The 14,627-nt window shown below is 39.4% G+C and overlaps 1 protein-coding gene across 1 annotated transcript; it reads left to right on the top strand.

The window, feature by feature from the left end:
* The first annotated feature begins 3,143 nt into the window (after positions 1-3,143).
* TYRP1 (tyrosinase related protein 1) lies at positions 3,144-13,115 on the top strand. Its single transcript, XM_054809943.1, has 7 exons — positions 3,144-3,525; positions 6,144-6,466; positions 7,740-7,944; positions 8,894-9,061; positions 10,593-10,772; positions 12,190-12,336; positions 12,910-13,115. The coding sequence occupies exons 1-7, from the start codon at positions 3,144-3,146 to the stop codon at positions 13,113-13,115; spliced, it is 1,611 nt and encodes a 536-aa protein (XP_054665918.1).
* The last annotated feature ends 1,512 nt before the right edge of the window (positions 13,116-14,627 follow it).

The raw sequence follows: 14,627 nt of genomic DNA on the forward strand, positions 1-14,627 counted from the left end.
AGCTACAGGTGATGAAAATCATGCATCAGTTTACACTGGTTGAAGATGAGGCTCTTGGTTGCCAAACCCTCAGAAGTTTAAGACTGTGATGGTGAAGGTTACCACAGTTGTACCTTCATTTCAGATGCTCATTTGCCCACTGCCAAATTCATCTACTTGACCACTCCAATATTCAGTTCGCAAACACTTGCACTGTGGTGGCATCACACCAGAGGTGATAAACAAGTAACAATAACACTAAACTACTTCCCATGCAACTTAGGCGAAGTTGACAAAATCTGATTTTTCTAGGGGTCTATGTGTCTTGAGATAGGGGAATAAAAATCTTAGCCAACTACAGTAGCTCTCAAAGTACATCGTAGTTTAAAGAATTTGTAAATCTTGGGCACTCAGTAAATACAGGGTAGCTCCCAGAGAACTGATGGTTGACTGTATAGCTAACAGCATGAAGTAAAACAGAACCAGCACATCAGCTTTCATCATCACTCAAGTACAAATAGAACCATCTACATTTTTGTATCATTCTTCAGTAGGTCAGGCTATAGGCCACAGCTAAACCTCGTGTGGCTGCATAAAGACCTGTTCTGAGCATGAAGAACTAATGTTTACACAAGGAAAATTGTGCAAACTATATGTGAATGCCTAGCATATTAACTAACTCTCTTTGCAGGGCTTTTAGTCCACAGAGGCAATTAGTGAGCTAGGGGTTCACACACTGACTTTTCCCTCATTACCTCGCTTATGTAGACAAGCCTTTTCTGAACAGGGCCACAGAAACACAAATGCTGTGCATTTGGATAGTCTCCAAGGTCAAATCTTTCCAGGCACAGTAGGGGAGCAGGAGTCTCTAAGGGCAAGAATATCAAAATAAAGACTATAAAAGGGATTGCATAGCACCAAACTGTTCAGCAAGATTTCCAGCAGGAAACCCAAGGGAGCATCTGGGAGCAAAGAAGGGAAATGATCCTTAGCTGTGCAGCTGTAGTAGTCTGCTGAACAAAATTCATAGGTGCTGGCTACGCAGAAGGCTTACAAAAGGTCTACATCATGTCCACCATTATAAGGGGAAGTTTTATGATGCCAGGCAACCCCACTCAGTATTATCTGTTTGCTCTTTTTTACAGGGCCTTTGTCTAAGGAGCAGGATTTATCCCTTGTAAGCTTATTATGAATTTGCTGTATTTGCTAAATATTCATAGCTAAAACCTGTATGCTTATTCTTTGATCTGGGAGTTCTTTTCAGATAAAATCTCAAGAGTTTTTTTACTAGCTCTGGTTTACCTTCTGATGTGATAACAGTGAATTTGTGTCGCATGTGTCCCAATAGACATATTCAAAGAGAAAAGGCTTAAGCTTGGAAAGAAGCAGGGTACAGAATAAGCTAGTAAAGAAGAGAATATAGGCTCAAATGGAGAATAAAATGAAAGCCAATAAAGGAAAGAGTTTCATTTAAGGATTACCAAATATTCCTCTCTGCAAACGAAGAATGAATTAAAGATATGGAGAAGCGTACTAAAAGCCTTGGTCCTGCACTGAAGCAAGCTATAGCATGCTTGGTTATACAAGCCACAGATGGCAAGGTACACTGCTGTGGTCCATGGCAGGTTGGCAAGAATAAACACAGAAAAAACCTATTTCTGTGGCCTGCCTGAATCGCACTCTCACATTTTGACTTGCATATATAGAGAAGCAGAAGGAGTAGGTAATCCATTTTCTGCTCGATGTCAGTTACACTGTGGTTGAACCTTTTCCCAGAAAACTTGTTAACGTGTTGTCTTGGTGCCAGTTAAGATGTTTCTTGACAAAACATCCTCACCTCACTGAAAGCCATCCTTATTGATAGATCAGAAAGGAGTTAAGAGCTTGAATAAGGCCAGTTTTGATGAGTGGCAATTGTCCTTGCAAATAGAGAAGCATTTTGTCACATCAGAGACTGTTTTTTTCTGTTTCATTGTTTCATTACCCTTCATAGCTCAGAATTTAGCATTTCAGGAGACTCCAATATGATCAGTGTCTTTTTGTTTGATTATCAAAATAAATAGTTAAACTGAAAGCTGTAAGTTTAAGATTGGAGTGTTTCATTTTTTAAGGAACATACCTTTGTCACTTACTTTGGTCTGATCTGGAAAATGCCATTTGAAGAATTTTAATTTTTTTAGAGTCTGTTAAATATGAATTTCCCCAGTGTTGTCTGTTTTCAAGTGAGCCTTTCTTTGCAAGTATTTAAAACAACTTCACAGTTGTTCTGTTTTGAATTCAAGTATTTGTCTCTGACCTTTGCTAAAACTTGTAAAATCACAAGGAGATAAGCATGAAAGAAATCATGTGCTGTTCAAGTACTTAAAGTCCACTGAAATGCACTGAAGTAGAAAGGGGATTAATAGAAAGAGAGTGAGGCCAAGCCATATTGTGTTGGTAGGAGAAGGATTAGTAAGCAGACTGAACCAGGAGAGAAATTAGCAGCGCTTATTCTGGGTTAGACACAGCCGTGGGACGTGCAGAGACAGAACAGGATCCCAGCAGGGGAGAGGTACCAGAAAGAGAGAACATGTACAATGAATGGAGAGTTGTAGCTTCACTTTCTGGTGCAGCTGCCATTAGAGAACAGCAAGGGGACACAGAGGGGAACTGCTGAGTAGAGAACAAGATAGACTAGTTAAATGCAGAAAAGACAGACATGAATGGGGCGGGGGGGGGGGGGGGGGGGAGCACTCTGTGTGAAAAAAAAAGGGTTCGAAAACCTTAGACAGGTTTTAGCATTTTGTGGTAGTGAAGTAAACATGGCTGGCAGATGTACGACGTCAATGAACATCTGGGAACCACTTAGAAGTCAATGAGCAGATACAGGTCAGGTAGTTACTACTTTTGTGCAGGTAACGAGAGAAGGGAAGAACATTAGTGTCCATAGTCAGAGTTGTTCGCTTTTCCAGTTAGATTCTCAAAGTGCAGGGTTCAGAGGCACTTTCTGGAGTGGAAGGGGTAGCCTGGAGGTTTGTATCACTTGTTTTTATTCTTCTCTCTCTCTCTCTTTTTCTCTCTTTCTCTCTGCAGAGGGAGCTTGGTGTCCCATTGTAGGAGGGGAGAAGTCAGCGTGTGTGGACTGCCAACTCTCAGAAGGAGCCCGCTCTGCTGGATCCGCCGTCATGCAGCTCCCCGTGCTGCTGCTCCTTTCCTTGCCACCGCTTCTCAGCATGCTCGGCCAAGCTGGAGCTCAGTTCCCTCGCCAGTGTGCTACCGTCGAGTCCCTGAGGAGCGGCATGTGTTGCCCAGACTATTTCCCTGTGTTTGGGCCAGGTACTGACCGGTGTGGTGTGTCTACAGGAAGGGGCCGGTGCGTACAGGTGACTGTCGATTCACGACCCCATGGCCCACAGTACATCCATGATGGGCGAGATGACCGTGAGCAATGGCCCATACGCTTCTTCAACCAAACCTGTCGGTGCAATGGTAACTTCTCTGGTTACAACTGTGGGTCATGTCGCCCCGGCTGGAGTGGACCTACCTGTAGCCAGCAAGTCAATGTAGGTAAGAGCATCAGAAATATGACACAAAAAATGCCTGTTGGCAGCGTTTGCTTACTTAGTGTATTTCTTCTTTAAAATATAGTATATATTTATATATATTTATTTATCAAATGTATATTGCCATAGGAGTTATTGAGGCAGCTGCTAGGTGAATTGTTCAGCTTGTGTACCAAGCGCCTACATTTACTGCTCAATAAAAGGGACAAACAAAACCTGTAGTCAGTTCAGGATTAGGACCAATGAAAGAATAGAACATCTAAATTGAAAAAACCTGTATTCTTTGGAATTATTTAGGAGTAAAACAATGTATATAGACATGTATGTATGCTTCTGAGTATGTCTCTAGATATCATGTTTAATACCTTGTAAATACTTTAAGTGTGACAGCAGCTCTTTTGATTCAAAATCCCTTAATACATTTCTAAACTATGTACCTTGTAAATTTTTACTAACCTAGTTGCTGTCAATGTCTTTAAAAGCCTTAACTCATGACTATAAGCTGTTCAGATGACTCAGCACAGGGACTGGTGGGCCGTTCTGAGAGTACTCCAATTTCAGTTTAGTCCAGAATATCAGTAAAAAGATGTCTAAAATTTTTTGAAATTAATAAGATTTCAGTCTTTAGTAGTGAAAATTTAAAGGTGTTATTGAAATACTCTAAAATCCATAATCCCCCAAATGAGTGATGTGTTCTGTTGACATGAGAAACAACAGGTCTCTAGCATAAATGTGCAATGCCTCTTACAGAAACAGAAATCAGTATTGCCATTATTTTCACCAGATAGGAAACACTCCATGAACATGAATGCATGTTCCAGGAAGGGTTAACAAAGGACCACTTACCAATTTAAAATCTTAACAATGATTCCTTAAAAATAACTTATTGATGGCTGTAGAAAAGACTTTGGGATTTTATTCATCATTTGAGGTCCAAGAAACAAACTGGAAAGCAGAAAGTATGACTCATGAATTGGATCTGCTAAGCTAGGTTGCACTCTTTTATGCTCTGGCCTGTTCTCATTGACGATGATAATTCTGAAAAAGAAAAAAATGTTAATACACACAAACTTAGCAAAGTAAATCTGGAGATAGGCAAAAAAGCAGCTTTAGCTGATTTTCTAGGGTATACAAGAGCACTTTTTACTTTTCTCTCTTATAAAATCCTTTACTACTCAGTAAAATGCTAAGCAAATTGGATTTATCATGCATGACAACATGAGTTTAAATAGGGGAAATTAGCTTTTTATTACGGTTTAAATTTCCGCATGGAGGTCACCTCTCTTGTCCATCCATAGAGCTGGCCCCAGCTGCTCAGCCTTTAGAAATAATTATTGGATTACTGTTGGCATATCCATATAAAATAGCTGTAAAATGTAGTTTGATACCTTCATATCTTCTAAATTCATTTCTAACTTTAATAATAATCCCAATTTTTTATTGTGGCTCAGGCAAATATTTTGAAAAATGAAAAGGTTAAGATGTCTATGTAAATCAAAATGGGATAGATATTTTTAGTGCAGTACTTAAAATCAGCTACAGAAAACCCTTCAGTGACCAGGGCTAGCATATCAGTTCAGTACAGTTAGTTCTGCAAAACAGAAAATTGTGTTTCAGGGAACAGAGTCCTTGGATGAAATTCATGCTTTATAAAAGTATTTCTATAAACTTCAGTGAAGCCAAAATATCCCCCACTTGATCAATTTTATATAGTGAAATGTAACTCACTTTTACTCTTCATATAGATTCATGCTGAAGACCTGTTGCTTCTTATGTCACCATAATTTATCACTTGTTTGGACAATGATGGATATTACAGTATCTTTAATAATGAAAATAAGTGCATGCTGAAGAACAGCTGTGAGGACTTCTACCTGTGTGTTAGTCTAAACTTAGCCTAAAATCTTCTCAGTCCAGGCGAAAGAGTGCTGGACTGGGACTGAGATGAAATGTACTCTGTTCGTCTTGCTGATAAACTGGTATTTCAACAAGTCAATTTTCTTCCTTGTTTCACTGTCTATATGTGGATAATGACATTTTTAAATGGCTTTGAGATATACTGCTAAAAAGGACTAATATATGGCTATTGTTAATAATAGCAGGTAATGAGATTAAAGAGAGATGCTGTACTGTGTGAAATTCACAATTCACTGGTGAATCTGCCATTTTTCCTACAAAGGTTCAAGCATAAACAATGTACTTCACTAAATTGTCAAGCAGTAAAGCTTCTGATTATTACAAATTGCTATATAGTACTCTTTTCTTGTAAAGTATTACCACAGAAAACCTTAAGGATATTGGATGAGGTTCTGAAAGGTTTGTGTGACAAAGAACTGTCAGTCATTTGTCTGACAGGATGGAAGGATAATCTGTAACAATACTTCTAAAAGCACTAAAACCACAAGGTTTCAAGCTTTATTTTTAGTCATCTCAACTTTTCTGATAGTAGATAAGTTTTTCTATTTATGCTCAGTACTCTCTGAATTGCCCCAATAAAAATGGATGAATGCTTGAAGAAAAAGGGACTTACCTGGAATTATCAGGAGCAAAATAAATTACTCCTGTGAGATCAGACTTGAGTGTCTATTACCTTGGTAACTTGCTTCTTCTGTATTCTCACAGTCAGGAGGAATCTTTTGGATCTGAGTGCAGAAGAAAGGAGGCGTTTTGTGAACGCCTTACACCAAGCCAAGGTGACAATCCACGCTGACATTGTTATTGCTACAAGACGACGTGAGGAAATCTTTGGACCAGATGGCAACACACCACAATTCGAGAATATCTCCATTTATAACTACTTTGTGTGGTCTCATTACTATTCTGTTAGGAAAACTTTCCTTGGTGCAGGGCAGCAGAGTTTTGGAGGAATTGATTTCTCTCATGAGGGGCCAGCTTTTGTCACATGGCATAGGTACCATCTACTGCAGCTTGAAAGAGACATGCAGGTAAAGTTCACATTAATGTTGAGCCACGTGTTCATGCTGTTTTGTACAGTTAAAGAACTTCTCCCTGTATTCCAATAGGCAAAAATCATAACAGATCTTTCTATGTGTTGAAACAACTCTGCTTCAATTTCAGTAATGCATTAGGTATGTTAAACTTTTAATAGAGTGCATTTAGGGTTTGGGTCATTGTTATAGAGATGTTAAAAATAATATTTCAATCAGAATAATGGAAAACATGAAAGTTACATAAACTCTCCTGTAAAAATAAATATAAATACTAGATAATCCATAGACAGCATTTTATTGGATGAACAAAAGTTATTGCTGTTTCTTCTCTAAATTAGACTAATCACATTTTATTTGTATAATTAGTGTAACTAGTTAGAGAAATTAGTGGGTTTGTTATATTGTCTTTCATAAGTCAGTGATTCTCTTGTTTCCCTTTCCTTGTGTGGACCTATCCATAAAAGGACTAGATTATTTTATGGACCTTCATCCTTCTTAAAGAAGAGAGAATTAAGTTTTCAAGGTCAGGGTTTGAAATCACTTCAAGTATTTCCACTAGCTTCAATGTCTCTGCATCAGGCTGGAGCACAAACTCCCTTCAAAAACTCACATTTGACATTACTGGCATTTCATCAGGTGGAAGCTCTGAGGAGTTCTAGCTCTTGGTGATTTAAAATATATTCCTATTTATGTTAGTAAAATTGATCATTAGTTAAGCTAATTTGGCTGGCCAACACATCCTGGTATATAAATATTGGAAGCCAGGACATACTCCAGAACTGTTCAACTCCAACCCATACTAGAACAAAACAATGACAATTTGAAGGGGTGATATGCCTTTTTGTTCCTTTTCCCTCTACTCAGTTATTCCACAGTTGGCTAGGTTATTCTGTATGCTACAAATGCTGCTGTTGTTGACAGGCCATTTAAAATATTTGGAAAAATGGGGTATCAGTATTAAGTGATGTTTCTTACTACTCACAATATGGTTTTGTGGAAGAGGTACTGTCTTATTTAGGAGGGAGATCCATGACTCAATTCAATTGTCCAACTACCTAGTCTGTTGAACAGTCAAAGGTATCAACATGAAAAACTACGGAAAGCTTTTACAGAGATTTCATAGATTTTCCAAAGATTTCTTTCCTCTACGAGACAGGACTCTGACTCTTACTAAGATGTATTTAAATGGTTTTTAACATGCTTCTAGCAGGAAATATTATAGCCGTCTGGGGCACGCTTGTTTTAACACCATATTTATCTGGTTTAGAACATGCTGCAAGACCCCACTTTTGCACTGCCCTACTGGAACTTTGCAACAGGACAAAACACCTGTGATATCTGCTCAGATGACCTGATGGGAGCTAGAAGCAATTTTGACGTCTCTCTTATCAGCCAGAACTCAATCTTCTCTCAGTGGCGCGTACTATGTGAAAATATTGAAGACTATGAAACTTTGGGAACCATCTGTAATAGTAAGTATGACTGCTGGAAGATATTTGGGGAGAAAATCCTTTCAATAATCAATAAATATAACACTTTACATTGCAGTGGCTTTTCCCAGGCAAAAAGTCTTAAAGTGTATTTTGAATATTCTTGATCCAAGTTTCATCAGTCTTCTGAGATAGCGCATACTTAAAATCTCTCTTTTACTGAGGCACCATGCGGTTCAAAATTTGATCAGGAGGTTGTAGCAGAGAAAGAGCTAAATGGTTTGACTTCCCTTCTTAGGCAGTATCTATTAGTCTCCTGTGCCATAAATAATTACATCTGGCAGTGTCATTTGTTAACTGAAGCTTAAGTTTTCTTCTGACTACTCCACTTATCACCTTCATGGAATTCTGCTCCTAAAAGGAGAACATCTAACAAATCCCCATGTTCACTATGTGGAGCATTTTTTGAATGTGAAGAATACTGAATCCTAACACATCTACCTCAGCAACAAAAGCTAAAAAAATCTCAACAAGATTCTTGTGTATTCATCACCTTCAAGCCACAACTTAGCATCTTCATGGAAATAGGTGGAAAAAACAGGGGAAACTCACAATATTGGGTTAGTCACCTACATAATCAACTATAGTCCTTTCACCAGCTACTCTATCAGGACATCCTCAAAACTTTTGTCCTAGCTCTCATCAAGAAATTGCATTGAAAAACTACAGAAAATTTTCCCAAAGCACTTGCAGAACCACACATTTCAGTAAGAGGCTTCTAGATGCTTTTTTAAATCCTGGTGCAAAGGATCTAGCACACAGGACCCCGTGAAGATTCAGATTCTTTTCTTGACATGAGGATCTGACCCATTCATTCAGTTTAAGTGTCATTTGTGAGGGCTTTTTTTCCCCCATGGTTCAGTCATTAGAAGGATGCATTCTGTGGCCTACTGTTTTCCATCAGTATTGCTCTCTTTCCTCTCCACCCCAGGCACTGAAGGTGGTCCCATCCGAAGAAATCCTGCTGGAAATGTTGCACGGCCTATGGTACAGCGTCTTCCAGAGCCCGAGGATGTTGCTCAGTGTTTGGAAGTTGGTGTATTTGACACTCCTCCTTTCTATTCCAATTCAACAGACAGTTTCCGTAACACAGTAGAAGGTAAACATGGCAAATAAAAGGACCTGAAACAAGTCCACATAAGTTAAGGGAGCAAGCCTCCCTTTTTTCCTGCTGGAAGTATAAGTTTGGAGACAGTCTACTGGACACTAAGAAGACATTGTCCTTAGCATTAAGTATTAGTTTAGTATTTAAGTGGAAATAAGCTCTGGGTAAATTACAGCTTATGTCAGTTGTTTAAATTAGTAAAAGCTTCAAAAGTCTGCCACTGGTGTACTAAGTAGAAAGTAGCTGACATCAGGTCCTTGCAACCTAGTAAGGTGTTGCTGTTGCTGAAAACAGACAGCCCTTACCTGCAGAATCATGCAGCTGCATCCTTAAATGAGGAAAACAAGTGCTCATAGCAGTTACTCTTCCATCTGAATTAGAACAAACAAAAGCAAAAGAAATTGTAAGCCTTGGTATTACTTAATGAAATGGTATTGAAGTGTTAATTGAGGTGTGGGTACAGGGTTTACTGCTAGACACGTTAGTCCTTCTCTCTGGCCCATATAACTCTGTTCTTCTCTAAGCTCTACACATTTACAATGAAATTTTCAGTCCTGGCATCTGAACACACACCCCCCAACACAGAACAGTCCACACATTTGATCCATGCTGTTCAGCCAGTATCTTGCGAACTGCTTCTGCGCTTTAATAATCCACAGTTTTTAACAGGAAAGACTAGGATTGATGAGAAAAGATTACCAAGTGATGGTTCAGATGGTTCAGATCCCTGCCAGACCTTCTGTAGATCCTTCGGCTCTTTTGAAGAGGCATGACTCCTACGACGGGGAGGATATGTTCCATTTTCTTTCTCTTGGAGAATAAAAACCAAGACTTTGCACCAATCAAGTGTACTTGAAAGTTTTGGATGCTTACCACATTTGACAAATGGGCTATCTAAACATGGCTTTAGCCAATTAACTGTACGGACCCCTTTCTGGAAAGTTTCACCAGAGCTACAAAACAAGAAAAGTTTTCATGATGCTTCAGATCCTGACATCTGACATGAGTGTTACCAGGTGTTGGGCACTAATAGAGTTACATAGGGTATCTTTACTGTAAAAAAACAGAGCATGTGAAGCTGTTCACAGTAAGCATGGAAATTATGTGTGGAAACATAACAGCTGGGTCATTAAGATAGATGGTAACATATACACACTTGAGTCAGCAGTTAGAAAACACATGCAACTATTTCAGTATGATGAAAGATATGTAGGTCTCAAATATATACCTTTATTTTCATGCCATGATGTGGTTTATTTTGGCCATTTTTGCATTAGATCCCAGCAGCCTTGCATTCCACATTCTCAGCATTCTTTCATAAAGGCTATTTTAATCTGAAAATTATGCATGCTAGGGACATTTCACAAATGCCAGTAGGTAGAGAATTAGCTACTCATTTATGTTAAGCAAGGCAACACAACAACATAACAGCCTGTCAGAGAAAAAAAGTATCCAGCTGGGACTGCAGCTTCCAAAGAAAATCTTCACTGGGATTTTTTGTATTCTTCTTTGTTTGCATATTCAGGGTACAGTGATCCTTCAGGGAAATATGACCCAGCAGTTCGAAGTCTTCACAACTTGGCTCATCTATTTTTGAATGGAACAGGAGGACAAACCCATTTATCACCAAATGATCCCATTTTTGTCCTCCTGCACACATTTACAGATGCTGTTTTTGATGAGTGGCTGAGAAGGTATTCTGCAGGTAAGATGTGCTCATGGGCAGAGGTGGGATGGGTGGTTGTCAGTCTCTGTAGTCACAGGTGCTCATCTGCTTCTTGTGGGACAGAAAGACACCCCTAAGTTTAGGAGAGAGAGGACTGGAATTTGAACAGTTAGTATAGTTAACAAAGACAGAGTAATAACAAGCAAGCTCTCTTCCTCACCTCACTGGCATCCATTTTTGAATCACTGTCTGTGAAGGTACTTGGCCAGAGATACCAGGAACAATTGAAGAAAACAAAGTGTGCAAACACATTGTCTCCATTGAGCAAAGACAGTGTAACCATGGAAGGTCCAAATACTTCATGGATATTCTCTCTCTGTGTGGAGTAAATATGTTTCTTCTTGAAAAAAAGATGAGATGCCATGCACAGCTTCACGATTCATTTTTAATACCTTTGTGATCTACTACCAGCATTCCATTACCATTTCCGTATTCTTCCAAAGGATGGGCACTGTTGCTGCCCTTGTTTGTTTAACAAGGGCATTATTAAGAGAGAGAAAAGGAATAAGGGAGGAAGTGAAGGAGAGGAAGGAGAGGAAGGGAAGGAAGGGAAGGAAGGGAGGGAGGGAAGCGAAGGAAGGAAGGAAGGAAGGAAGGAAGGAAGGAAGGAAGGAAGGAAGGAAGGAAGGAAGGAAGGAAGGGAGTTTGGCATCCGTGATCTGGGGAGAGAATTCTATGTAACTCTAATGTCTCCGCATTAATCTGCACAAAGCAGTGACTGTATTCTTTTTAGGACAATACAGCCCCCTGCTCCTTCCTCTACAGAAGACAGCTGCTGTTGCACAACTGAGCCTTTTTTGTGCAGCTTCCACAACCTGTCTTGTATTTTACCCATGTCAACTATCAGAGAGCAATTGTATCCCCTTGTGGTACTTGCATAACCCATCACAAGCTTTTGCATCATCCTACCAAGCTGGATTATTTTTTTCTTCAGCTAACTTTCTCCTGATTTACTATAACATTGCAAAAAAATTCCACTGGAGTTCATATCAGCTGCCATCCTGAGCTGCAGGAGAGAGCTCTTCATCACTGTTAAAATCAGAAAAAGCCAGATTGTAGCAAAAAGGTTTTCCAAGTATTGGAAAGTATTCCATGTATTCATATTTCTCCTTTTTCATGCGAGAGGAAATTAAAAGTCCAACACATACTGAAAGTTTTAGAATTTACTGTTGGTTTCTGTTAAAAACCAGAGATATTAGTGGTACTGCTTTTGGACAGAGCAGAGCCCTCCATTCTGGATCTGTCACACTGGAAAACCAAACCTTCTAAAAGAATTTAGGTTAGGAGCAAAAAAATTGAGGTACTGAAAACTCTGAGTCACTGGTGGAAAATTAATGAAGTAGTGCAAATTATTTTGTTTTTATTTACAGAAGTGTGTTTTGATTTTTGAATTTAGATATCTCAACGTATCCACTGGAGAATGCCCCTATTGGACATAACCGACAGTATAATATGGTCCCTTTCTGGCCTCCGGTTACCAATAATGAAATGTTTGTTACTGCACCAGAAAACCTGGGATACAGCTACGAAGTTGAGTGGCCAGGTAAGCTGTCCAACCTAGATGCTTCCTCTTTTTTTATTCATCATGTCTTTCTTCCTTAAAGTTTATGCAGCATATAACATGCAGCATTGGTTCAAATTTCACAAACAATATTTGATGCCTTTGTAAAGCTCTCTTTCTCTTTTCTTGCCTGGCTTTCCAAATCAGTCATGTTTGAGATTTAGTACAGCTCAATAGCTACTGATTATAGATTGTTCCTGCATGAAGCTCCCACTATCTACTTCAATTTATGGAGAAGTTCTCATTTGGATCTAAACCTTGCAGAAAATCCTTATTCTTACATCATATGCCTTCACTAAATCACCACAGACAATGCAAATCCCTCACAAAACAGATAGCAGAAGAAGGGTCCAGGGCTGTTTTTAAAGTGCAACAAGAGAAACTGAGATTTTCTCACATTTTGGAACAAATATTACCAACCAAAATTTAAACCAGTTCTACTTCACAATTCATCAGATAATGACAGATACTGAGCTTTGGTCTGTCCCTCTGATGTTTATCCATATACCTGAGATTTACTTTTAATAACTTTCCCTTTTGCTTTCCTTCCTGCAGGTCGGGCTCTCCGTGTCACAGAGATGATAACTATTGCAATAGTGACTGCCCTGGTTCTTGTTGCAATTATCTTCGCTGCTGCTGCCTGTATCATACGTGTCAAGAAAAATAAGGATGAGTTGCATCAGCCTCTTCTTACTGACCAGTATCAGCACTACTCAGATGATTACGATGGCATACCGACACCAAGTCAGTCGGTTGTTTGAAGAGACGGCACTTTTTTGCATCTGACTGAAACTGTTTATTTGCTGTATTTTATAAATGGTGGTCATCCATCTGCTTTAAAATAAAGAGCATAAACTGTCAGGTGTCTTGATATGTTTGCTTCAGGCTTCACCTCCTCTTTCATCATACCTAGGCATCAATAAATCACCTTTGCAATGCTAATTCTGTGTTGATTTTAATGGAATTCCACTAACTCTTCAGGGCTCACCTGCAAGCCTTTTTCATGCATATTTTTGTAAAATCTGGTAAAATTTAGTTCATCTGCCAACAGCCAATGTCATCTGACTTCACTTAGCCTTTATATCTGGAATTCTTTTACAAAGTACTTTTGTGAAAAGGTCAAGTCTAGAATGGCACAGAAGAGAATTCAAAATACAAGCAGACATCTTGGCTAGGTGAGCAGAAATGTGCTTCAAAATAGCCAGTGTGCCAAGCAGGGAGCTACAAGGGAATTCTGAGGGGAACAGTGTGTTTGAAATCCAACTTTACTCATAGAACATAGTTTTGATCTTATTGCTGCTTTTAGGTGGCTCTGTGAAAAGATATTCACCACTGTGAAGCCACTCCAGCATCTGGGCACTTCAGGTGTATATTCAAACACAGCTGCCTGAAGGGCACATCCATTTGAAAGGACAGCTGGCAGCAGCCTTCATTTTAATTTTATTTTGATTTTTCACTCTCTCACTTATTTTCTCTCTTCCACTATCCCCATGGCAGGGCATTCTCTCCTGGATCTTGCTTCAATTCTCTCTTGCGGGAATTTAAACCTGCATCTCTTGTACTTTGAGAGAAGACCCTAGGCATCAGGCTGTAGAATAGACTTGGAAAAGCAGCCATGTGCAACTGCTGTTGAATGCATTCAACATTAGCCAGCAGGAGAGCAACAAACTGACGCCTGCCTTTACAGCCTGAGGCATCTCCCTTCAAGCCTCACCTCCTCTCTCTCATCATAACTGGGTACCAATAAATCATCTGATTGTCTTCCTATGAAGGGTTATTGAATTTAAATTAGCAGTCATTAGTTGACATACGGAGATGTTCCTGGGTTCAGACTATTGAATCCCACATCATGTACTCAACCCTCTAATTGTCAGACTATAATGTCAAGCTCTCTCTTGTCTCTCTTTCTGTCTGACCCCACCTTCAACAGAAATGGCAAGAAATTTGGATTGAGCTCCTTCAGTCTGAGGCAGCTCTCCTAGACATTAAGTCATGAGGCAAAAGCAAGGGTTCTTTATCTCCTTCCAGGCAAGCTGTGTTAACCTCAGTGGTTTCAGGGAGTACCAGGTGTGCTTAAAGCACACTTACTCAGTTGCAATGAGATACATAATTTATACACTGAGAATGATGTAAATAGGAAGACAAATACTCTTGGCTAGGCAAGTGGAAGATGGGTTGTCTTCTTAAGTCATCTTACCAAACATGAGGCATGGACAACAAGAAAACTGGTATTTAGGAAGAAAACTTTCCCCTGTGGCACCCATGGCACAAAA

This window comes from Grus americana, chromosome Z (assembly GCF_028858705.1).
Source record: "Grus americana isolate bGruAme1 chromosome Z, bGruAme1.mat, whole genome shotgun sequence".
Classification (NCBI taxonomy): Eukaryota; Metazoa; Chordata; class Aves; order Gruiformes; family Gruidae; genus Grus; species Grus americana.

Coding starts and splice junctions, on each gene's coding strand:
- TYRP1 (XM_054809943.1), top strand. CDS start 3,144: ATGCAGCTCCCCGTGCTGCTGCTCCTTTCCTTGCCACCGCTTCTCAGC. Junction 7,945..8,893: donor TTTGGGAACCATCTGTAATA/GTAAGTATGACT, acceptor TCTCCACCCCAG/GCACTGAAGGTGGTCCCATC. Junction 10,773..12,189: donor GCTGAGAAGGTATTCTGCAG/GTAAGATGTGCT, acceptor TTTTGAATTTAG/ATATCTCAACGTATCCACTG.